The sequence below is a fragment of the Rutilus rutilus genome (assembly GCF_951802725.1).
Source record: "Rutilus rutilus genome assembly, chromosome: 6".
Classification (NCBI taxonomy): domain Eukaryota; kingdom Metazoa; phylum Chordata; class Actinopteri; order Cypriniformes; family Leuciscidae; genus Rutilus; species Rutilus rutilus.
In genome coordinates, this window is record NC_140214.1 from 36,636,261 (window position 1) to 36,662,448 (window position 26,188).

Genomic DNA, 26,188 nt, shown 5'->3' on the forward strand with positions numbered 1-26,188 from the left:
AACTATGTTCAACTGTTTCAGCACTTGAGCAAATAATTTTGAACAAAAATTTGAGCCTTGATCTGACTGAATGACCCGTGGAACTCCAAAAAATTGAAATAAATTGGGACAATGCACGAACCACAGACTTAGCCGTTATACTACGCAATGGGTAGGCTGCAGGATACCTAGTACTTTGACACATTACTGTCAACAAATATCTGGCACCTGATTTTGATGGAGGTAATGGACCAACACAGTCAATAAGAAGATGTTCAAATGGTTGACTTATAGCTGGTATTGGACAAAGTGGAACGGGCTTCAAAACCTGGTTAGGTTTACTTGTCAATTGACAGGTGTGACACGACTTAATGTATGCAGACACATCCCTTTTTAAACGAGGCCAGAAAAAATACAGCAGAACCCGGTCATACGTCTTCCTGACACCCATATGTCCAGACTGGTCATGAGAAATCTGCAACACAATATTCCGATACTTTAAAGGAACAACCACTTGATAAATCGGATCTCCAACAAAACCCTCAAACTGAGGGGTCCATTTTCTCATCAAGACATTATTGTGCAAAAAATAACAATGAGAACGATTTCTGACCTCTGCAAGAGAACAAATGACATCCATACAAGACTTCAAAGTGCTGTCAGTTTCCTGCTCCTGCATCAGCTCATCATGAGAAACAGACCAGGGGATAACAGGTAACATTAAGTGAGGACTAGAGGCCACACTTTCAGAGTGATCACTGTCCAAACGTTTTGAACGAGTTATTGCACAGGCACTAAACACATCAGGGAAGTGTACCTCACTCTCATCAGGCTTACTGCACACCAGAGGAGTCACCGTCACCTTGGCAGGTGGAGAAACATCAGCCCACACTTTATCACCGGCTATGTCATTACCCAGGATCATAGCAACGCCATCCACAGGTAACGCTGGGCGCACGCCAACAGACACCTCACCCTGGAAGAGATCACAGTGCAGCATCATTTTGTGTTGTGGTACATTCAAAACATTTAAACCCATTCCGACTACAGGAATGCTTGAACCCACCAAGGTATCATTTGAAAATGGCAAAGTTGCAGCTACAATAAACGAGTCAAACGCCCCAGTGTCACGCAAAAATTTTATGCGCACTTGCTCTTTGCTTCCCATTAATGAAACAAAACCTTCTGTAATAAAAGGCAAGTACGATTTCAACTCCAGATTGCCTTCTCCAGAGCTTCTAACTAACTCCTGGTCAGTGACAGACGCAGCACACATCACAGGGTTAGCCCTGGGAAAAGTTTGCTTAGGACGAGATTTAAGAGCATAACAATCATTTTTCCAATGTCCTCGCTTATGACAGTAATTACAGATTTTTTCAAAGTCCCCTGAAACACGACCACTTTTATCCTCAAACGGTCTACTTGCCCTAGTTTCATGAGGGCCAGCACCACCTCTTGAAGTATGAATCAAGAAATAATCATCAGCCAGCGCAGCAGCTTCCCTAGCAGACTTGACTCCACGCTCACTAATATAGGTGGCAATGCACTCCGGGACAGAGTTTTTAAATTGCTCCAAAATGACTAACTCACGGAGGTTTTCAAAAGAATCAACCCCGGCCGCCGAGCACCAATTGTCAAAATGCATAGCCAAATCACGCATAAACTCTAGATGTGACCCATCTCCACGTCTCCAACCTCGAAAACGTAGTCGATATGCCTCCGGCACAAGTTCATAAGTTTTAAGAACAACAGTTTTAACCACAGAGTATTTACCACAATCAGCACTGCTTAAAGCTGAAAAAGTCTGTTGTGCTTTTCCTGTTAACACACACTGTAACATTAACATACGTGTGGAGTCAGACCAACCTCGAGCCTCTGCCAGACGCTCAAACAGGGAAAACAATTTCTCTGGGTCCTCCTCATTAAACTTGGGAACTAACCTCAAATCACTCAAATCATCCTGTTTCATGCTTACCTGTGCCACCAGGGGGCGATCAGCCCGGAGTGCCTCACCCTCCAGTTTACCTTCTCTGATCAGCGCCAGTCTTTGTCTCTCTACATCTAACTTCTCCCGCTCCAAATCCTGCCTCATTCATTCCATCGCCTGCTCTTTCTCCTGCTCAGCTTTGACACGTAACAAAAGCAACTCTTTCTGCTGCTCAAACGATAGACCAACTGAACTTACTATTCCCGACAAAGACGACTCAACCAAAGTGTCAACTTTACCCGGCATCAAAACACCATTTTCCAACAATTTCACTTTCAAATTACCTTTAACATAATCCTTTGTCTTTCGGGCATCCCCTATATCGACCTTATAATACTCTGCAATCTTGATTAATTGTTTCTTAGTACAAATGTCTAACCCACATTCATGTGGCGATTCAATAAAATCTTCCACCACTTCATCCATGGCTAACAAATTAACCAATAGAGACGAGAAGCTTAACGTAAAGTGACAACCCTTACGAAAATTAACCATGGTTTTTTTGTAGTAACTATGGTTTTTTTGTAGTTACCATGGTTTAACTATGGTTTTTGCAGTAAAACCATAGTAACTACAAAATGAACCATAGTTTAACTATGGTTTTTGCAGTAAAACCATAGTAACTGCAAATTAACCATGGTTTTACGACAATAACCGTGGTTTAACCATGTTTTTTTTATAGTTACCATGGTTTAACTATGGTTTTTGTAGTAAAACCATAGTAACTACAAAATGAACCATAGTTAACTATGGTTTTTTCAGTCAAACCATAGTAACTACAAATGAACCATGGTTTTACTACAATAACCTTGATTTAACCATGGTTTTTGTAGTAAAACCATAGTAACCATAAAATGAGCCATGGTTTTTATAGTAAAACCATAGTAACCATAAAATGAACCATGGTTTTTGTAGTAAAGCCATAGTAACTACAAAATGAACCATGGGTTTCAGTGTAGGCTACTGGTTTTTTGTTTTTGTTTTTTTTGAGCATGTTTTTGTTCAGTCCAATGTAAATATATATGCTGTGCATATGTTGCATGTTTTCACTTGTTTGGTAAAAAAAAAAAAAAAAAAAAAGTTTCAACAGCATACGTGTATCTGCAAATATTTTTGTGAACAATCTGAAGAATTTTCTACAATTTGAACTATTTTAGTATTATGCCAAAGCGTACTAAAGTGATTTTATGCCCAACAGTAGTTGGTTAGACAAAAATCTGGTGATATGAATGAATGTGTGCCATTTTGTGATGAAGTGTGCAACCACTACTATATGTAGTTTTGGTTGCAGTGCTTCATTTTGCATGATATATTCGGTATTTTGCAGTTTGGATGTGTGGTTTTGTAAATTGTGTTATGTATTTTAATAAAACCAGGAAAAAAATAGTTTGCAAAATTGTGTGTTAGCAATTGGAATTTTTTTTAATTGTTCTCACGTCAAGGGTGCAGTGATAGGTCAAATTACTGTTTCATTCATGATTGGTTGATGGATTGAGTATGTGGCATAGCAACAAGACGCTGGTTGGTCAAAATCGCTTCAGCCAAGGAATTTTCCGAACTGACAGCTGGAAGCAGGTTATCGTTACACGACAGCAGCGCGGTCGAGTTTGTTGGTTTATTTGAAATATTTAACTTGAAGAAGACGAAATTTAAAGGTGAGTTCTGATAATTTACGTTTATATGTAGTTCACAAGTCGAAAATATTAATGTTATAGCCACTTGACGTTAATTTAGCGAGTTAAACTAGCTTTGCACCGAATGCTTTTTAGCCATGTTTAAGTCAAACAAGACTTGTAAGTTATGTTACACTTTTTAATCTTTGACTAGTATTAAGTCATTGCGTGTACACATAATATGGCGTTTGTTCTCCATTATCCACTATAACTGTTAAATGTTAACTTTGCTATTAGGCAACGCAAATCTGATTGCCCAAGGTCGCTGCAGCCGTTACTGCATTTTCAAATAGATGGAGAGCGGGAACTTCGGAGCACGAGCACCACAACAACCATATGGCTTCACTTCACAGAGGCCGGACCCGAATTATAAGAGAAGAGGAAATTCAAAGGTGGGTTTTATGTTTATGTTTAACCAAATAACAAATGTATAAAGCGTTACAACTTAACATGACAATAACGAGTGTAAATTGTGTAGCAGCTAGGTACGAATCGAGTCGGTGATATTAACCGTCTGCAAATATTTTTTAAAGCAATTGAGTTTCTGTGTCGTGAGTACACATTTAATATGTAATTATTGTAAATGAATACTTAACCAGAGGTTCCATGCTGGTGTACTTTACATTAGTCCACAATACTGTATGCAGTTGAACGTGACTGAACAGTGCACAGATAAAATAGTTGATCACTCGTTCTCTGTGTTTAAATGATTGCGATTAACTTACCTGATTCTGCCCTAAGTCATATACAGGTCATTCATTTTAACAGAGAACTTTGTTGAAACTCAGCAAATGTGTTTTTGATTTTTAGATCATGAAGATGATGGGGTAAACTACCAGTGCTGGTCTCACTGATCATCACACATCTGGAAGTCTTCCTGCATCCTCAGCTGTGAGGCAAGTATCAGTACAATGAGTTATTTGAGTTTCTTAAAGGGATACTCCACTTTTTTTGGAAATATTACAAATATTATTTGTTCATTTTTTTAAGAGAGATGCTAATGGTCTTGTCCGATTCAATGATCTATGCTAAGCTATGCTAAAAGTGGTACTGCCAGACCCGGAGATCGGCTGAATGGATTCGAAAACTGAACTGTGTAACTCTGGGGGAGTTGTAAAATTAGCCTATTTCCAAAAAAAAGTGGAGTATCCCTTTAATCTTATGATATTCTTTTTTTCTGGTGAGGTTGAATTTTTAGTCCTAAGAGTTTGTTTGCCATAATGACAGAGTGATGTCAATCTTGATAAAGTGCCTGCTGGGATTACTACACTAGCTTTAACATATAATTTGAACATACATTTGAACGTTTATATGTTTTTAAAATTAAAATTAAAATTTATTACAGAAATTAGATGTTTAACATGTTCAAGTAAATATTGTAACAAAATGATAATTTAAGTTATGTTTCCTAGCATTTACACTCAAAGTTAAGGCACTTGATGCAGTGATTGACAGGGCGGTGCGGGAATGTGATTGGCTCGGAATCCTTTTTTTAAATCCACATTGAATTTTGCCGGAATCCTTTTTTTAAATCCACATTGAATTTTGCTACGTTCATTGTGGGTATTTATAAAAATGCAATCGTAAGTGTCTTAACTGTGAGTGTAAATGCTATTAAGAAAAAATAGCATTTAAATGATCATTTTGCTACAATTTTAACTTGAACATGTTAAAGGGTTAATTCACCCAAAAATGAAAATTCTGCCATTAATTATTCACCCTCATGTCGTTCCAAACTTGTAAGACTTTTGTTCATCTTAGGAACACAAATGAAGATCTAAATAATGAAATCTGAGAGCTTTCTGACCCCCCATAGACAGCTAAGCAACTACCACTTTAACGCTTTAAAAAGTTAAAGTGATTGTAAAACTAATCCATATGATGACATGATCGCTTCCTTTATGATGAACAGGTTGAATTTAGGCTTTTATTCACATATAAACATTCATAAATTCACACATCAGTTACGATAAACAGAAGCTCAAGCATGTTTGCTTGACATGCAAGAACAAACGAGGTTCATTCTCGTGTGTTGCGCAGCACGTTTGAGAGAGGTTTGCTCTCACGTGTCAAGCATGTTCGGTTGAGCTTCTGTTTATGTTCGCCAATCATTGTTTAAGTGTGAAGAAAAGACTAAATTAAATCTGTTGTGGCGATAACCGCAATATCGCGCTACTGACAAGCCAACCGCAGAGGAATGTAAGTAACCGCAGCAACCGTGATATTCGCGTGTTTTCTTTTTTCATAAGGCTATACCCTTCTAGTTTTGAACTTCGTGCATGTGTATTGAATGTAAAATAAGTTAATAATGATAACAAGACTGTTTTTATCATGGTGGTTTGTATAGAGGCTTCGCTGATTTGCACTTAAGCCTAAACAGACAGTGAATGAGAGTGATCGACTGAGTGCGTGCGATGACCTGCGTCTGTTTTTGAGGTCAAGTCATATATATATATATTCGTGAAAAGGTTGCCGTGTCCAAGGAAAGCGAAATATTTGTCTTGTCATCCTTTTAACGTTTAAGGGTATTTAACATGAATGGTGACAGTGTCAACCTGTTCATCATAAAGGAAGCGATCATGTCTTCACAAAATTTAGACTAAACCATTCAATTTATATGGATTAGTTTTACAATCACTTTAACTTTTTAAAGCGTTAAAGAGGTAGTTGCTTAGCTGTCTATGGGGGGTCAGAAAGCTCTCAGATTTTATTATTAAGATCTTCATTTGTGTTCCTAAGATGAACGAAAGTCTTACAGGTTTGGAACTACATGAGGGTGAGTAATTAATGACAGAATTTCCATTTGGAGGTGAACTATCACTTTATTTACTTAATTTAAATTCTGAAAGTATCAAAAATATTGTCCATGTGACTTCTTCATCTTATTTTTAGTGAACATCTTGCCTTTCATCATACAGTAGCCCTAGCTCTACTTTGCACATTCAAGAGTGCATGACAAATTAAAGTTAAAGCAGTATTTTTGTGTAAACAGTTTCTCAAATGTGGGAACAAGCTTCTATCATAAAAGTGCACAGTATGGAGAAGATTTGCGCTGTAAAATAGGGCTGCAGCTAACATTTAACTTTTCTGGGTACTTTATATGAAGCTTTTTAAAACTGCTGTGCTTTTTTGTGAAACTGTTGTTTTCTTATCTGCATTTCAGTCATTCCAGAAAATGGGCCGAGTGCATGCTGTGGTTGAATTAAGGTGTTTCCAGGATTCCTTAAAGGTATAGTTCAGCTAAAAATTGTAAAAAAAAATTCTGTCATCAATTACTCACCCTCATGTCGTTCCAAACCCGTAAGACCTTCGTTTATCTTCGGAACACAAATGAAGATATTTTTAATGAACTCCAAGAGCTTTCTGTTCCTCCATTGGTAGCCTACGCAACTAATACATTCAAGCCCCAGAAAGGTAGTAAAGACACCATTGAGGTAATCCATGTGACTCCAGTGGTTTAACCTCAATTTAATGAAGCGATGCCGGTGCTTTGTTTTGTGCAAAAAACCCCCAGCATAATTTACCTCTATATTTACAAAATAATATTATCTAAAGCACATTCACGGAACACCTTCCGGTCTTGAGTCAACACAATTCGCATATGTCGCAGTGCTCCTCCTACTGGATTGCAGGTCAGTATTTTTATTTTTTTTGCAAAAACAAGCAAAGCACCGGCATCGCTTCATAAAATCGGTTAAACCACTGGAGTCACATGGATTACTTCAATGATGTCTTTCCTATCGGTCTGGGCCTTGAATGTGTTAGTTGCATTGCTCCCAATGCAGAATTTCATTAAAAATATCTTCATTTGTGTTCCTAAGATGAACGAAGCTGAACCGAAGTGGGAGAGGGAGTGCGCTGTGATTGGCTGCTGTGAGAACCTGGCAGATCTATAACCAATTCAAATTGAATTTGAATATAAAATCTTGTTCCGTATTGTTAATATATTTTGACATCCACACAGAATTGTCTATCCATGCACAGGTCTTAAGCGTTACATTTAATGACATTGGACAATTTGTGACTGTCAAAAATGTAATTTCTATTTATCATCATCTTTAATACAGACGAGAGAGTGTGAAACCATCAGCTGTTTGCCAGGTAAATAGTGAAGTCATAGTGAATACCATTAATAAACATATAATGATAATATGGTATGTACTGTATATCTCAATTTTTTGTCTTTTAATTTTTTTTTTTTTTTTTGTCCCCAGTTTGCCAAAAAAACCTGTCCAATCTATACCAACATGAGGAAAAGAATTCTTGGACTGGAAGAAAGCGAGTTCTATTGGCAATTCAAGTGTATTAGTGGTAAGTACATTTACAAACCAATTAATTGTTGTCTAACAAATGTCAGTATAACAAAATATGATAAACATTAAAGGGATAAGTAACTTACCAAAAAATATTCTATATCTGTCGTCATCTACTCTCACGTTTTTTCAGACCTTTATGACTCTGTGGAACACAAAACATGAACTTTGGAAGTAGGGGTGTGCGATATGACGATGTTCTGGCGCCTCTGTCCCAACATACTGAACAACGTGACGTATATTCACATAAAATGTTAACGCAGCGGAACGGCACACTGCAGTTCACAAAAGTTCATAATTTGCATGTGCTTTAATGCCTTGTCGGTTAAACATTTAATTCGCGTGCTGATGCGCTGTTCTAACGTGTGTGTTTCTCAGCGCCTACACGTGAAGCTCACATGCACTAAAAGCCTGTCTACCAGCGCCTGGATACTGGACTAAGTTATCTTTCGAGTCTTATTGTGCTAATACTGTCAAATACACACAAGGTTTACATAAAGTCGGTTATGTCTAAAGTGAACGCAAACTAATAAAACAACAAAATGCAAAGAGAAAATCACTCACTGCTCTTGACTGATAACTTTTAATAGTAGGTTTAATAAGTATAAATGTATAATTTATACAGTGAAGTCTATGTTTTGTTTTATTTTCATATTTGTTCATTTAATTACTTTCTTCAATGCTACTGTAAAATACACCTGTTTTCCAGGTTGAAACAATACAATAGCTTTGGGTGAGAGAAAACCTTTCTTGATTATCTGTTATCATGCATTTACGATTGAATTGAGTGTCTAGAGCTCTATCCCTTTGTTGGTTACAGATGTCTCTACTCAAACCAGTACTTTCTCCATCTCATTTTCTCTTTCGTGAAATGATGTATATATGAGACTTGTACTTTTTGTTCTGTTTAACCTTTCAAGAGTATAAGTAAAAGAAAATACACTCAACTGATCATATAATGCACATTCTTTCTGCTTGGCTTTTGGAGCCCTAATAATTGATGGGTTATTTATGAAAACACTGGCTGAATGGACATTATTGCACTTGGACATTATTATTCGGCTACTCAATAGTACAGTTGAGTATTCCGGCAAGCCGTGTGTTAATGTGGTGTGTATTCTTCTCATTTTAGCTCCTGTGTCCATTTGGGCTGAAGGTCAAGACAGAACCAAACCAAAGCTGGACTGTAACCTACTGGCCTATATGACAGACTTCATACTGACAACTACTGGCATGGATGCTGCATCACATGTTATTGAACAAAAACTTCTTCACCTAGAGTTTTCATCCCCCTTGAGGAGACTGCATGTCTTCATCTCTTGTGAGTGGATATCATTTTAAACATTCTTCAAAGAACTGCTAATTTCTTCTGAATTTGTTTAGTAGTATATGTAAGAATTTTCCATTAAACTTTTAGTAATGTTTAAGTAATGAAGTAATTAAGTAATGTTGTTGTCATCTTGTTAATGTATGTACGGTATAAATTGCAAACATGCTTGTGTTGAACACGTGTTTACATGTTATAGACATTTTTAGAGGAGGTAGATGCTGTGTATTTAAAGGTGCTCTAAGTCATGTTTATTTGTGTTATATTTGTATATAAATCATTATTACAGTGGAACAAATTGCTATTTTTTATTTGTAAATTAGCAACTGAATTTAACCATTGCATTTATCACCAATAATTTTGTATAACTTTGTAGTTTATTGTTTTATGTCACATGTGAGAACAAATGCAAGTCTATATGTTTTCAGATTATGTAATTTCTGTAATAAAGTCTGTATCATAGAATGGTAACTTCTTTCTGTTGTTATTTTGTAGATGTTTGTTGTAAGTAAATGGCTTAAATGTAATTCAAGAATTTTGTAAAACCATGGCTACACTGTGGTAATACTACAGTAAAACCATAACCATGACTGTAGTAACCGTGGTTTTTGGAGAAAACTACAGTCATGGTTACTATGGTTTTACTGTAGCATTACTGCAATATAACTGTAGTAAAACCATGGTATCAAAACCATGGTTTTTAAAAAACCATGGTTTCCGCCAAAATACCACGGTTACTACGGTTGTAGTTATCTACCGTTTTACTATAGTATTACTACAATATAACTGTAGTAAAACCATGGTATCAAAACCATGGTTTTTAAAAACCATGGTTTCCGCCAAAATACCACGGCTACTACGGTTGAAGTTAACTACCGTTTTACTATAGTATTACTACAATATAACTGTAGTAAAACCATGGTATCAAAACCATGGTTTTTAAAAACCATGGTTTCCGCCAAAATACCACGGCTACTACGGTCGTAGTTAACTACAGTTTTACTATAGTAAAACCATGGTTAATTTTCGTAAGGGAAATTTATCAGTATACACACAGGCCTTCAACCACAGGCCAAGGACAGCGTTTCCCCGCTAACTACCTAGCCCAAAAGCTAACTTACTGAACCCTAGTCTTCGTGAGGCGTAGCGGTGGGTTTTTATGCATTTACAACCCGATGGCCCAGTAAAGGCGACCAGCACGCTGGCAACCCCCCTGAAACCACGGAAATGCTCCCGAGCCGACGTAGGGAAAAGGAAAATGGGAAGCTCTACCCGCCGTACCTCCACACTAAAACAATAGTGCAGCGAAACCCCTATTGGGAAACGCTGCTACGCCTACAAGGAAAAACGCGAGCCCAAAACTTTAGAAGTGCACATTAGCAAACTGTCACTTACCTTCACACGTCTCCAAAAAACAGTAACTACTGCCAAAACACTCCCGCTCGAGAACGCCAGCAAACAAATTACAACTAATCAAAACTAATCAAACTCAGGCATGTCTCCAAGAGCGCAACTACTAACCATATAAGGACAATGACGTCACGGGATATCCCCCCAACCGCCAATCAAGACGCACAGAAAACCACAATTCAAAGACGAAGCTACTATGAGCTTCACTCGCTCTCATGTGCGCTCCTAAACAAATTACTAGATCAAAACACAACGCGCACTAAAGAAAATCAAATTACTAGCAACAAAACGCGCAAAACCAATGGACGAGCCCCCACTTTGTTATGACTGACTCAAGGCCATAACAACAGATAGGAGACCATGCCACAAACAAGCGGTGCAAAACGTCAGTATCAGTAGTGCAAGGAAGGTGCATGGATGTATTGTTTTGTGCGAGTGCAAGTGTTGAGTGTTAAAATAAAAGACAAACTTGAATAAACTTAAATGTGCATCTGTGTAAAGTCCTGGCGTCCCGAGCGAGGCGTGAACACGGACGAGCAGCGTTCGAGCCTTTAAACACCAGACCCGAGCAGGAAGAGAGAGATCAATGCAGCAGAGAAGCTCCCATTTAAACACCTACTTCGCAGGTGACCGCAATTAGACCTGAAAGAGAGGAGGGGCAGGAGAACGACCAGAAAAGGGCCAAGGGCCGTAACAAAGGGCAGCAATCTTTTTATTTGTAATGAGATCACGGTGTTAACTGTATTATTTTAATTATTTCAGTGTTTCTGTTACATGGGGCCATGTGTCAAAATGGCAGCGTAATGCGTTAAAATTGGTTGTTAGTGGAACCGTGCGCACTGTTTCATCACTGTTTCTCAGCAAAATCACATGGTTGTTGTTTAGTTTCACAATCAAGTGGGCAACACTACTGACAGCCAGCACCTATACAGAATCTTAAGGGTCATGGATTTGATTGCCCATTTCCAACTATCCTTTCACCCTCTGCCTTCTCTGCTATCACTGGAGGACCTTCTACGGCAGGGGTTCCCAACCTTTTTTGTGCCAGGGACCAGCATATTCATAAAAAAAATTCCAGGAAGCAGTTGTCAATTTTAAGATGCATCGTTTGGAACATATCACTGTGTAAAACAGTAACAGCCTATCATTTATTTGCATAATGAACTAGATGGCAACAAAGGCTACTTGTATGAATATACCAATCTTTTTAAACTTTCAGACCGGTTCACAAAATATTTCCCTTTACTGCCATACAATTAGGTCTACTTCAAAAGCAACTCACACAGCACTCACTCACTAGCAGGTGGCAGTAATGGCAAATTGTATGAAAATACCAGTCCATTTCACCTGACAAATCTCTCCAGAACCACTAAAGACAATCACTTCAACAGCAACTTAGTGTTTTCACACACCAACAGGTGACAACAAAGGCTAATTGTATGAAAATAAGTGCCAGTTTCAACAATCAGACAGTTTCAGAATACAATAGCAAACACATAACTTAGTGATTTCAGCCAATCATTTTTAAAAGTATAAAATTAGAGAATAAACTTTTTCCTTTAACAAAAAATACCAAATCAGACCAATGAGAACAAAACTATTTTAATGTGAGCATGAACTGCTTATTGATATTACTATATTTGTAGCTGTGCACAAGACAAGCTGTTCTTCCTGAGCATCCATAAAAAACATATGCATCCAAAACAATGCACACAAATTCCAGGATACAATAAAACGAAATTTAAAAAGGTCTGCTTTACAAATATGAACGAAAACCAGCTTACAGTTTTTCACCACAAATAATACACAACGGATTTGGCGCCACGGAATCGCCTGTTGTCATAAATCCATACCTAATGTATGAGGTATCGTATTTATGAAGCTTGACTTTCTCTCTCGCTATTTTCGAGTTGGTCATCGCCTTTCCTTTTACCAGAACTGTCCGCAATGAAATTAGCCATTGAAAAAAATATCGCGGCCCGCTCATCTCTCCACTTCCCTGTCACTTCAGGTGCAGCGCGCTTTTTTGCAGTCCGTTCAGATATGACGCGTTGCTAAGCAATCGCAAGGCGCTCAAAGAAACACATTTTAATCTATTTATTGTTTAGGTTTTGGATTAAATAACATGACGTCATAGCACTTAAAAAAACATATAAAAAAAGAAAATTATTATTATTATAAAAAAAGAAAAAAAGAAACATTATTCTGGGAATATTTCAAGGCCCGGTACTAACGGGTCCACGGACCGGGGGTTGGGAATCACTGTTCTACGGGATTCAGAGAGCATTGATGGGCAAGATTTTGCTCAGCAGCCATCTTTGTCCAGTTGGTGTCAAAGACAGAAAGGGGTCCAACAATGTTGGCAACAGGCGAGGCCACAAAACATTCACAACTTGTTGTCAGCTGAGAACATTGTCCAGATGAAGTGCAACCACTGTCACGTGACAGAAGCCATCATCCGTTGCAGGGAAGGTTTGCCCTCAGAGTGGTTTTGTGCAGACTGTGATCAATTGGTACATAAACGCCACACTCTGCACAGTAGGCAGACCACCATGTATGACTTTTATAAATACATTCCCCCAACAGAGTTTGTGAAACTCCATGATGATAAGTACATCATCTGTGAACAAGGTTGGTGTCTCTTTTTCAGTTGATTTGCATTTTTTCATCAACACACAACATTATTAAATTATTCATTATATTTTCCAAGTACTTGCTAACAATCCAAACATTCTTTAATGTCATCCTGATTGTCCTTTGCTCTTGCAGATTGTTTGCTGCCAACAGCCTTTCAACAAAATATATGCTCCTGTGACACTGGTGATGTTGCAATCTCTGTTGGTAGATCCATCATACTGGTTTGCATAAATGGTAGGATTGGGTAAAAAAAATATTGTTTATCTAACAAATTACTTTAGTTCCTTGTTAGTTATTTGTCTTTCATGTGCTCTCAGGCCGTTATAATCTTCACGTTCCGGTGCTAATGTGACGATCACACAAGTATTGTAATTGTACTTTAGGTATATCCAAAATTATTGGTTTCATTTTGAATATGTTATTGTGTTATTTTGGAAAAAGAAACATTCGGCAGGGTTTTATTTTAATGTGATTCCTTGTAAAAAAAAAAAAAAAGAGAAGTGTGCAATGCTACTCCTGACCGTTAGGGGCAGAGTCGAGCGATGGGTGTTAAAGGCCATGTTGCAGGGGTTTTTTTTTCATCGAATTTGTGCAGTTTACTTGTTGGTAATAAACATTTAAACTGTTATCCATTGTATTTTATGTTGTTGGGTATCACAAAACGCAATATAATACGAAAAAGTAGGCTATCTTACAGCGGTTTGCAACGATTCTCCTTTCCGCCACAATGCATTCCATTACGTCACGTTGGGGAGAGAATATTCCAAAGCCCGCCTTGAGAGCGTTGAGAGTGACTAGAGAGACGAGTAGTAGACAAGAGTATTCAGATAGCGCAGATTATACAACACATCTCTAGTCACCTATAACTGTTTAAGCTGGTTCATAAGACTTCGTGTAAAAAAAAATGGTAAAGTAAACAAACAATTAACATACTCGTGCGTGCCGGCTTGAAGGGGACCATGATCCTGCGTGAAATGGGTTTATGCTATCTTCAGCACAAACGGATTCAGGCAGCATGCAAATCCTGGATGCTGAGTGAGGCACGTCACATCTGGTCACAGGGTGAGCTCCTCGACCAGCGACCAAAACGCACTCACTTACAGCACAAGCTTTCCAACGCAGTTTCCATGGGACGGCACCGCCGGCGTCCACACAAGCACCTGCCAAACAGCGACAGATATGCGGCGGCTGCGTTTGCAACATTTTCACCGAAGGAAGAGGTAAACGCTTAGAAACACTTGGCAATGATGCTGTTACTGGAGCTAGTAGGCTACCATCAAAACGTGGGATAACTAATCATTAATGTGTTTACCACGTTGGGGGAAAGACTTAATTAGGGATTATCTGGAGGTGGTGGATAATAGGTGTGACTGGCAAATTAGCCCATAGCTAGCATGATGCCTTCTATTTCTAGATGAAGACAAAGTTTACCGGTACTTATCTGAACTAATGTCATGATCACTGCCACTAGATATAAAGAAAACGTTGATTTTTCACTAATTTTTCCCAGTCAGTCGCCATAGTTCTAATACAAACTGTATTGGCTGAGGGCTACCTTTCCTCCGCTTCTCCCCAACGTGACGTCATCACCGAATTGCGTAAAAAAAAACGTTCATACCAAAAAACGTAAAAAAAAAGGTCTTTAAGACCATTTTTGAGACATTTTAAAAATGGTATACATATCTTGAGTGATTAATGTACCCATTGATCAACAGTGGTGGTTAACCTGCAACATGGCCTTTAAGCTGTGCGAGTCGTGAGTTTTTCATTACCCCAGAGAGCTTGAACATGACACACTGTCTCCTCGTTTCTCTCCTGTGTGTTACAGGTGGGTAAATGTATAAAAACACTTTAAAGTTGAATTTAACCATGCTGAAATGTGTTTAGAATATAAGTGAATTGTTTTAGAGAAGTGATGTTCGTCAGAGGTTGTTTTTGAGTTTGATTTAAGCGAGAGAGAAAAGCTTGACTGATTAGCGGCCTACTGAAAACGCACATGTAACGTTTGTGAGCGCGTCAGTTAAAAATATACATTTTTCCTTATACAAATGCACATGAAGGTATTCTATAAGCTTTAAAGGTTAATAAGTATTGTTTAATGTACTATATATGTGTGTTGAATGCCGATTGATAATGGTTAATGTGTTAAATAAGGTTTAAAGTTTTATTTGAAGTATATTAATAATTCTGAGAGTGATTTGCAGCATCGTATTAATGTGATACTGGTAAAATATTGTGAATAGAAATGTTTAATCATTTAAGAGAAGTAATTAAGGTATATTACTATGGTTTTTGTATTTCTTTTTTGATGAATAGTGTGAAATATAAAAATACAGAGTCAGTGAACAAGAATGTGAAATTGAGAAGTTTATTTTATTGCAGATTGTGAATTGACATGAACACTGAAAGTCATTATAATGTTAAGAAGACATTGAAAATGTGATATGTGAAGCATAATGTGACTCTGAGAAACAGAGATTTGTTTAATGATATTGTGAATAAATTACTCCAGAGAGCTTGAACATGACACACTGTCTCCTCGTTTCTCTCCTGTGTGTTACAGGAGAATAATCTGTCCCTTTCGGGTGCCGTCGCCACGGTACCCGTTACAGATTTTTGGTGGCCCGTACGGGGAATGACAGTAGATGCGCAGGCTACAAGCACGACCAGAATCAGCAGTTGACATGTTCCAGGAGCTGACGTCTCTTCAGGCTTGAAGTGAGGGGAAGATTGGGTGATGCATGGATCCTGCTTTCACCAGAACAAGTACCGGTGAAGTGACGATTGTTCTGCACACGTGGAACCAGACCAGCAGAGGCGAGTGAAAGCGTGACCAAGACGAGCAACCGACGGTGGGGAAGAGAGAAAAGCAGTCATGGCGGATGGTGAGAGAAAAGGCTTGGTGTGGAGCATCAAGAAAAGTCTACTCATGCTGACGGCCGATGAACTTTTCCAACTAGCCCAGCGAGTTGGTCCGGTGCCAGGGAAGGACTCATCCAAACTTCAGGTTGGCGAAGAAGAGAGTTGCTTTGAGTACATTCTAACTTTTATGAACAGTGACATGCTGGTGGAATCTGAGGATTCAGGTATGGCAGTGCTGTTAGAGCTTAATGATACTGTGAATAATGTCATTCAGATTCGTTATGCTCAACCTAAATTAGGTGTTGGGGAGAATGTGAACGAGATAATGTCAATTCCAGTACTGAGTGAGAACAGGACAGTAGGTCAACTAGCAACAGATACTGATATCTTGACAACCGTTAATGTGACAGCCAGTGGTTTGAATATTACTCACACAGCTGCAGTTAGCGTGGACAACCCCCCACTCACACCTACTGAAGTCAAAAGCACACAGAACACTGACACAGAGTTACAGAGAGTGCTTTTTAGTTACGTTGAGCTTAGCAATAAAGTCATGCAATACATAAACAGCCCCACATCCTCACTCACGCCCACACCTCCGCCATTACAACCTACTCAACAATATGACAACACTCCCACACCAGAACAGCAGCCACATGGAAGACACGACCGAATAATTCCCCTTCGAGACCTCTCACTGCTTCGTCGCGAGTTCAAGATCCAAGGTGGACAGATCGGCGACCAGGGCTCAGATTTAAGCTACAATAGCATATGCAGACAAATCGATGAGGGTGTTAAAGAGCGATTCAGCGAGACTGAAATATTGATAGGCGTTCTCAGAGCCATTAAACCGGGAAACTTTAAAGACATGCTAATACACAAAGACGATTTGATGATGGACGAGCTGAAAGGCTTTCTGCAATCCCATTTAGGTGGGCGAAGCAACACAGAACTTTTCCAAGAGCTCATGTGCACAAAACAAAACGACGGCGAGACTCCACAACAATTCTTGTATCGAGTGATAGGCCTCAAACAAAAGATCCTGTTCGCTTCAAAATACGCTGACACAGAAGTGAAGTATAATGCGTAGTTTAAGTATAAACACAGTTCAAGACGTTTTCCTTCACGCCGTGTATCAGAGTCTCAGCCATAAGCATAACGACATACGTCGAGAACTGAAACCCTTTCTCTCAGATAGCAGCGTGTCTGACGAGACGATCTTAAAGCAAATGATGAAGATAACAAACATTGAGAATGAGAGACAGAGACGTTTGGGGTCGGTTGTGAAGCAGGAACAAATAAGTGTGAATAGCACAGAGCTTGAAGCGGCAGCAGTACAAGGCAGTAGTACAAAGAAAGATGTTCCAGACAAACAGTCAAAAGACTGATGTACTCCCGCAGTTAACTGAGAAAGTAGAGGAGTTAATGAATAAAGTTGAACTACTGCAAAGACCCCAGCAGATTCAAAACCCAGAATGTTGCCATTATTGTCAAGTTAAAGTGGATCAAAGGAAAACCAGACCAAATAGCTGTGCTAATTGCCTCGAACAGAACCGCCCAGGTTGCACTCATTGTTTCTACTGTGGTGAGGACGGTCACAGAGCAGTAGGCTGTTTGAAAAAAACCCAAGCATCCGGAAAACTGGAGCCGGTTTCTGCCACGGGACAAGCAGTGACCGGGCTTCACGTTCAGTCCCACAGTGCTGAGGGTAGCGTACAGAGCTCTGAGAGTCGTACAGAGACAAGTTCAGTTAATCAGAGACCAAAAGAAAACAATGAACAAAGCCGCGTTTCCACCGCAGGAACTTTCCCCAGGAACTAGGAACTTTGGGCTGGTACTCGATGTGTTTACACCGCAGGAACCAGGGTCTAAATGAAGTTCCGGGTAAATATTTCCCCCTCGGATAGTCCCTGCTCATGAGGTAGTACTTTTTCAAAGTTCAGGAACTTTCAGGGGTGGGACTTGTGCGCTGCACAAGCTGATTGGTTGTGTTCACGCCGCATTTTGGTTGGATGACTCCACGCAGCATTTTCTTTATTTTTAACCTCCCTTTTAAAAAGTGGCTTCATGCAGTAAAGTTGTCTGTCTGCAAATATGGAATTTAATAAAAAAAACTGGGGGACTGGCGATGAGTTTCAGGCTTTATTATTTGGGTATTTGTGGAAGAGTAAACTTTCTGTGCGTTCGTCACAGCCATCTCACGGCCTATAATGTCCGCAATAGCTGATAACATACAATTTTAAATCTAACGTTAGCATTACGAGCTCTGAACACGCTTTATCAGTGCTCGTCTCTTTTCTGCCACAGCGTTTAATATTAAGTCATTATGTTTACACATTGTCATCTATTGCAAGGCAAACCATGTTACAAATTTACTATAACAGGATTGAAATAGCGCTTTGAGGTTGGTAACAAACAACTATTTACAAGACTGTCACTATTTATGATTGATAGACGGGGTTCAGGCTGATAGATAAAAGCTGGAAAGAGAAGTATCTACCAAACACACCCATTAGGCCGCTTAGTGAAATCTTTGATGAGAGAGAAGAGCTGGAAGTGCACGCGGTGAATGGAGAAATCCTCCCTTTTGATCCCCCCCTCCCTGGGTCCTTATTGCAGTCAGTTTCAGTGGAAATGGTGCGCTTAGCCAGTCGATCATGGTGCCTTTTCTCATCTGTAGCATTCCGCTTGCACAGCCACTACTTGGATTTAATGTCCTAGAGGAAGTGATTCAGAGTCGAACAAAATAACTTGTTCCAGCACTTACCACGCTTCTATCTGACGCAATATCGGTTCCTGCTGAGAAAGTTGAGCTGCTGATGAACTTCATTCAGACTGACAAACCCTCCATGTATCAGAGATTGATAAGAACTGGTAATTATGAGACTACAGTCCCAGCCGGACAAGTAGCCTTGGTGAAGTGTCAGGTCCCACCCGCTGTAGACCAGTCAGACCCTCTTCTCTTGTTTGAACCTAACGAGAACAGTGGCCATCTCACCGAGCTTGAGATTGAGGAGGGCTTACTAGAACTACAAACCGCAAAGAGACCTTATGTCATAATACCAGTGAGAAATAACACGAACAGGGTGGGAATTATACCGCGGCCACGCGGCCATGGCCGCCGTTGCCCTACACTTTGGCCTTCATGCCCCGTGAAAAAAAAATCATCGTACGGCCACAGTGGCCTGTGTGCCCTGGCCCTGTCCAAGTTCCATGTATAAAGCGCCAGTGCGGCATAGTGGGCTTGCTTTGAATTACAGCGAGCCACCCAAGTAGTCTCTGAACTTCAATTAGTTCGTGGATTCGCGCAGGTGCAGTGTCATAATCACATCGATGATCTCACGACTCAAAACAGCAGTGCAAGAAGCATGTAACGTCAGCACCAACAGAAGAACGACACTCACTCAGGTAAGCATTAGCAAACGAGCTAAGCCAGTTTGATATGATACGTAACTGATTAATGTGGTAGGATTTGCCATTTAGCATTTAGTTTACTACCTGAGGCTGTGAATGTAACGTTAGCTAGTATTTTTCCTGCTAAACCGTATTGATATTATAGCCTACATGACGGACGTATGTGGTGTTACGTTGAACTGAACATCTCTACGTTTAAGAACCACTATTTGGTAGGACTATTTAGAACTATTTGTAATCAACGTCTCGCTGACGTTAGTGCTACATTAAACTTATGCTAGCTGCAGCTAGACACTTTTAAATGATGGGTCGCTAATACTGTCGCACGTCTTTTCCAGAAATGCCAAGCTTAAAAAGAATTCGCGACAAAAACGACAAACTATTACGGGAGTCTGCTGCTAAGTGCATGCGTCTGGATAGATTTGTGATACGGTGAGTATCAAGTTCAATCCCAACAGTGACAAGTGGTCTTACTAAGAAGAGCACATTCTTAATGTTCTGATCTGCTGCTGATGTTATGGATTTTTTTTTAAATAGTTCAAAGTTACTATAAGATTTAATGTTATTACCTTGACAGTTATGTCTTAATTTGTGTCAGGAGTTATGAAATGCAAAAATGAGTCGATACCTTTAATATGAGTTATGAGCGTCAGACGCTCCCATTCATAAAAAACTCTGTGCTGTCGTCATGAAAGCGATTCACAAAACAACGTCCCTCACGGCTTTTAGCTCAAAAGTGTGCAGATTTGGAGAAATATTGATATATTCTCAGTTTACATCAGATTTCTATTGACAGGAATAATATTTTATTGAATTTATAGCCAAATGCGTCGATGTAATCATTATGAGCGCTGTATACTGATGTGATGTGTTTTCAATTCATACCAGCAGCCTGAGGGCGCTCTACTGAACATTATAGTCCATATTTGAAACACATGAAGAAGAGCGTTCGACAATGCAGGAAATCCCAAATCCCCGACCACAAACAGAGCTAACAGATCGCTGTAACATGCAGATTATGTCGTTTTGAAGACAATAAACATTTTTGCAATGATATTTGACTTACCTGTGTTTTTCGAGCCATGTCAGGCATTTTCATAATAATAGATTATATGTATAATGTTATGCTAATCGATAGACTTTATCATCGTTGCATTATACATAAAATCTGATATTTTTATGATATAAAATATTATATCTGATTTTTTTTTTTTTTTTTTATCTGAAGCCAAATCAGATCACAGAAGGTTATTAGGAACACTCGACTTGCACGACTTTGTAAATTGCACAATTTGATTTCTCTGAATCCATTGCAGTAAGGCCAGTCAGGCTCACCATGATGCACAGGGAATCAGAGAGGAGACACAGGAACAGGGAAACGGAGAGGAGGAATAGGGAAACGGAGAGGAGGAAACACAGGAACAGGGAGACAGAGTGGAGGAAACACAGGAACAGGGAGACAGAGTGGAGGAGACACAAGAACAGGGAAACAGAGAGGAGGAAACACAGGAACAGGGAGAGGCTCTACCAATGAATAAACTTAGGAAAGCAACTCCCCACACTGTGGACTCTTGGGGATTTGATTGGCTCCGCTATGAAGAAAAAACAACATGATTACAAAAGTCTGGTGTTGCATTTGCAGGGATTACTACAGCAAAACCCCCAAATCTACCACACAGTGCCCTGAAAGACCTATTCACAGCGAACAGTACATCACAGGAACAGCAAATATAAAAAAGGATACAGCCAACCACCATAGAAAGTCCAAGTCTCATAATGCAGCCTTTCAGGCACTCACAACTCCACCACCAGAAGTGTCTGACACAGTTCAATCTCTTCAAAGGCTTAACGATAGAACAAAAGACAAGATGTTGAAATTGTTTGATATTGCATATAACACGGCATATTCTGAGCAGCCTTTCAGACAGTTCCGAACTTCAGTGGGAATGGAAAAGAAGCATGGTGTGGATCTAGGAGCTACATATCAAAATTCAAAAGCCTGTCACGTTTTTATACAACACATCGCTGGGACGATGAAAGACGAGCTCCATGACCTGATTACAAAGAAGCCGTTCTACTGCTCTTTGTTATTTGATGGGACCACAGACAAAGCAACAATGGAGAAAGAGCTGATCAGCATCAAGGTTATTGAGAATGGCACACCAAGAATAAGGCTGCTAGGGTAAGTAGCACCCATGTACTTCATTTGTGTCAATTTATGCACCTTGCTTTTGCATAATTGGTTTTAGTATATTTTGGATTTATAGATAATATAAATTGTTTATCAAATAACACAGTCGTTTCTCATTTCACCCAAAGCCAACATATGACTCAATTTAAATGACTTAAGGTAAATAAATGTTTTCTTTTATGTATGTTTTTCTTTCAGAATTGTAGAGCCAGACACCAGTGATGCTCGGGGGATATTTAATGCTATATTGCAGAAATGTCAGGAAAACCAGCTCAACCTTAGCAGCTGTCTGACTGCAACAGCAGCAGATGGAGCCAGTGTCAATTTTGGCAAAAATACTGGTGTCCTTACACAACTCCAGGAGCAGTTAGCCCCATGGATGATAAGGGTTCATTGCATCGCTCACAGGCTTGAGCTCTGTTTGAAGGATGCTTTCAAAGACACCTACTTCACCCAGGTGTGTTAAAATACAATGCGACCCTTTCTTACAGTATACACACTGTCACAATATGAATAATTACATGTCATATGTTTGTCCATTTATAATTGTGTTGGTTAAAAACAGTTAATATGAAGAAATTTGTAGCTTATTTTTGCTTGTTTGTTCGTTCGTGTGTGTTTGTAATCTCCCCTTCAGATTGACGAGTTGCTAATGCGCATCTACTCCCTTTACCGACGTTCATCCAAGAAGTGGAAGGAGCTGAAGGCGCTTGGAGAGACCCTTGAAGAACATGTGGTGAAGCCAACACGCTCTCAAGGCACAAGGTGGATTAATCACAGGAGGAAAGCCTTAGCCGCCCTTGCCTCCAACTACCGGTGTGTCATAGCCCATCTTCTAAAAGAGCAGGAGGAGTCTGGACCAGACAAGGCAAAGCTGAAATCTTACTGCCGTCAACTGACTTCATCAAAGTTTGTCCTCCATGTAGCTGTCTATCAAGATATACTGGCGGAACTGGCAGAACTGTCACTGGACTTTCAGGCAGAGGAGCTGTCCCTTTCCTCTGTCAGGAGTAGGGTTATGGCGTCCCAGACTGCTCTGCTCCGACTGAGGGAAAAACCTGGTCCCTATCTCCGTCCTGTCCTCTCTGCTTTCACAGACACAGCCAGTGTTGGTGTTTTCCAATACAAGGGAGTCGACATCAACCACCAGTCAACAACCTCTGAGGCATTCCGTCACCAAATGGTTGACATCATTGACAAAATCATAGAATGCATCACTTACCGCTTTTCAACCTTTTCCACAGACCCAGTGCTCCTGGCTGCAGAGATCTTTGATCCAGTTAACATGCCAGAGAACATCAATGCCATCAACACATATGGGGACATTGAACTACAAAGGCTCTGTGAGCATTTTGAGCCATTGCTCGTAACTAATAGCTGCAATGTGGCAGAGGTGGAGCGAGAGTGGCTTAGGGTAAAATTTGACATCGTTCAGCATCACAGGCGGGAGGCTTTCCTTGTGCTGTGGAACAGGATGCTCAATGAGAAGGAAAACATCTACCCCAACCTGCTTCACCTTGTCAGGATTGTTCTCGTGTTCCCTGTATCCACAGCCCAGGTGGAACGGCAGTTTTCAACGATTAAGAGAATGCAAGGAGACTGGCGCTTGAGACTGAATTTGTCCACAATTGAGGATCTTCTTTTCATAAAGTCTCAAGGCTGTGATCCCTTGGAGTATAATGGTGAAAAAGCTCAGGGTTACTTGTCTGAGGAGACCAGGCGTTCGTCCATATGGGTCAAGACTGAACTCCAACCCTGACCCTGAGTCAGATTCTCTTTCAAGTGATGAGTCTGATTGAAATAATCCACTGCATTCCCTCACTCTCTCTCTCCCTCACGCACTGTCTCTCTCTCTCTTTATCTCTCTCTCTCTCTCTCTCTCTCTCTCTCTCTCTCTCTCTATCTATCTATCTATCTATCTCTCTCTCTCTATCTCTATCAATCTCTCTCTCACTCACACACATTCTCACATGATGTAATGGACTGAATGAACTTTTTGAATGCTTTTATTGGCATTGTTGTTTCTATTGTTGTGAGGGTGTATACCTTCTGGATGAAATGGTTCTCTCTCACACACTCACACTCACATTCTCACATGATATAGAGGACTGAATTAATATTTTGAATGCTTTTATTGGCATTTGTGTTGTTTATATTGTTGTGTGAGGGTCTATACCTTCTGGATGTACTAATGGCACTCTCTCTCTCATTAAAACAAGTTTTTTTTTATTAAAAAAGTCATAATCCATGTCTTATTCCAAATTAGGATGTTATGGTATCAATCTGAATGGGAAAACCATCGAATTGTACTCAATGGCCTTTGTGCCCTGTCATATGGCCTTGGTGCCCCTAAAAAAAAAGAAAAGGTGGAGGCCAAATGGCCTTGCCCCTAAAATTACATAATTCCCACCCTGAACACGAAGCATCCTGTTACAATACCAAGGAAGACAGCTCTTTGTAGCGTCCAGACGGTGGCTAGAGTGATTGAGAACAATCCATTAGAGAGCCCCAGGCCCAGAGTAACAGTCGTTAAAGCAGCAACAGCCCCAGTTAAACAGAGTGTTCAAGCGTTATGGCAGCCCCGTTTGGACCTCAGCCACCTTAGTGATGAGGAACAAGAGAAAGTCGAGAAAATGCTGTGGGAAGAATCGGCTGCTTTTGCACAAGACAGTCATGATATTGGATGTATTCCTAGTCTACGGATGTCTATCTCACTCAAAGACGAGATTCCAGTGCAGAGAGCTTACTCTTCGGTGCCCAAACCACTGTTCAAAGAGGTGAAGAAGTATGTACAAGATCTGCTCATGAAAGGTTGGATTGTGAAGTCAAAGTCCTCTTATGCTGCTCCAGTGGTCTGCGTCCGAAAGAAAGACGGTACACTCCGCCTCTGTATCGATTATTGTCTCTTGAATCAGAAGACCATCCCTGATCGACATCCCCTACCTAGGATACAAGACCTGACTGATAGCCTCGGTGGTTATTCCTGGTTCAGCATCCTCGACCAAGGAAAGGCTTACCATCAGGGCTTTATTGCCAAGGACTCTCAGCACCTCACTGCTTTCATTACCCCCCGGGGGCTGTATGAATGGGTTCGTATCCCTTTTGGCCTCTCCAATGCCCCAGCAGCTTTCCAGAGGAGTATGGAAGAGATGTTGAGTTCCTTGAGAGATGATTGCTGTCTTCCGTACCTTGACGACGTGCTCTGCTACGCAAAAACCTTTGATGAGCACGTGGAAGGGGTCCGTAAAGTACTCCAAGCTCTTCAGCGACATGGAGTGAAACTGAGACCTGAAAAATGTGAGTTATTCCGACGAGAAGTAAGATACAGTGAGGAAAATAATAGGGCTGGGTATCGTTCAAAAAATTTCGATACCAATACCTTGATTTCGATACCGGTTCCTGAACGATACTTTTTTCGATACCAATTTTATGAAATCCATTTTAACAAGTTTACAAAACCTCAGAAAAACTTTGGTTTTATTTTTTAAAACTCCTTAGTCAGTGCACAAAGGAACAAAAAAAAGCACAAAGGAACAAAATATTCCTTATACATATACATAAGGAACAAAATATTTTTTTATAAAGAGCTCATGCTCACCAAAGCTGAATTTGTTTGATAAAAAATACAGTAATATTGTGGAATAGTATTACAATTTAAAATCTTATTTGAATATATTTCAAAATGTAATTTATTCCTGTGTTGTCAAAGCTGAATTTTCAAAATCATTACTTCAGTCACATGATCCTTCAAAAATATGAAAACAGTTTTTGGAAACTATGATACATTTTTTCATGATTCTTTGATGAATAAAAATTTCAAAAGAACAGAATTTATTTGAAACAGAAATCTTTTGTAACATTTACATTCACTTTAATGCATCCTTACTAAAAAAAATTCTGACCAACACATTTTTGAACGGCAGTGTACATTCAGTAAATTGCAATATAAGCACTGTCAGAGTGATCAACAAGGTATCTCTTCATTTACCAGTCAAAGACGGAGCAACTTTCTGCTCTTATGTTTACTCCGTGCACTGTCAAGGTCTTCATCATATCTGTCGCGGTACCGGTCTTTGCAGCAATTATTTTACCGCAAATACTGCATCGTGCGCTGTTGGCATCGAGCCTGGAGAACATATAGCCACACTTTTGATCGACTTTTCCACATCTTTAGGGTATTGTGAGTGTGTGTGCTCGCGTCTCATTGAGTATGTGCGCGAGTTTGTGTGTGTGCTTGCGTCTCATATGAGAATGTGTGTTGACAGTTTGTGTGTGCGCGCGCGCGTCTCATATGAGTATGTGCGCGGAGATTTCCGCGCGTCTCGTGTGTGTAGAGTTTGCGTGTATGTGCGTGAGCGACTTTAGGCGTGTCGTTGTGCATTTTGTATTTGTTTG

At 39.8% G+C, this 26,188-nt stretch overlaps 1 protein-coding gene and 1 long non-coding RNA gene across 2 annotated transcripts; both read left to right on the forward strand.

The window, feature by feature from the left end:
- Positions 1-4,441: 4,441 nt before the first annotated feature.
- On the forward strand, positions 4,442-9,561 carry LOC311292720. The gene is made up of 5 exons (XR_014627787.1): positions 4,442-4,535; positions 6,803-6,868; positions 7,707-7,740; positions 7,854-7,950; positions 9,085-9,561. It is a non-coding gene; the product is annotated as an uncharacterized lncRNA (long non-coding RNA).
- A 9,715-nt stretch (positions 9,562-19,276) lies between these two features.
- LOC311292404 (zinc finger protein 862-like) lies at positions 19,277-23,552 on the forward strand (the record flags this gene model as incomplete). The annotated part of the gene is made up of 4 exons (XM_084412072.1): positions 19,277-20,034; positions 21,245-21,784; positions 21,992-22,250; positions 22,431-23,552. Exons 1-4 carry the CDS (start codon positions 19,943-19,945, stop codon positions 23,550-23,552), a joined length of 2,013 nt encoding a protein of 670 aa, XP_084268198.1. The 5' UTR covers positions 19,277-19,942.
- Between the last annotated feature and the right edge of the window lie 2,636 nt (positions 23,553-26,188).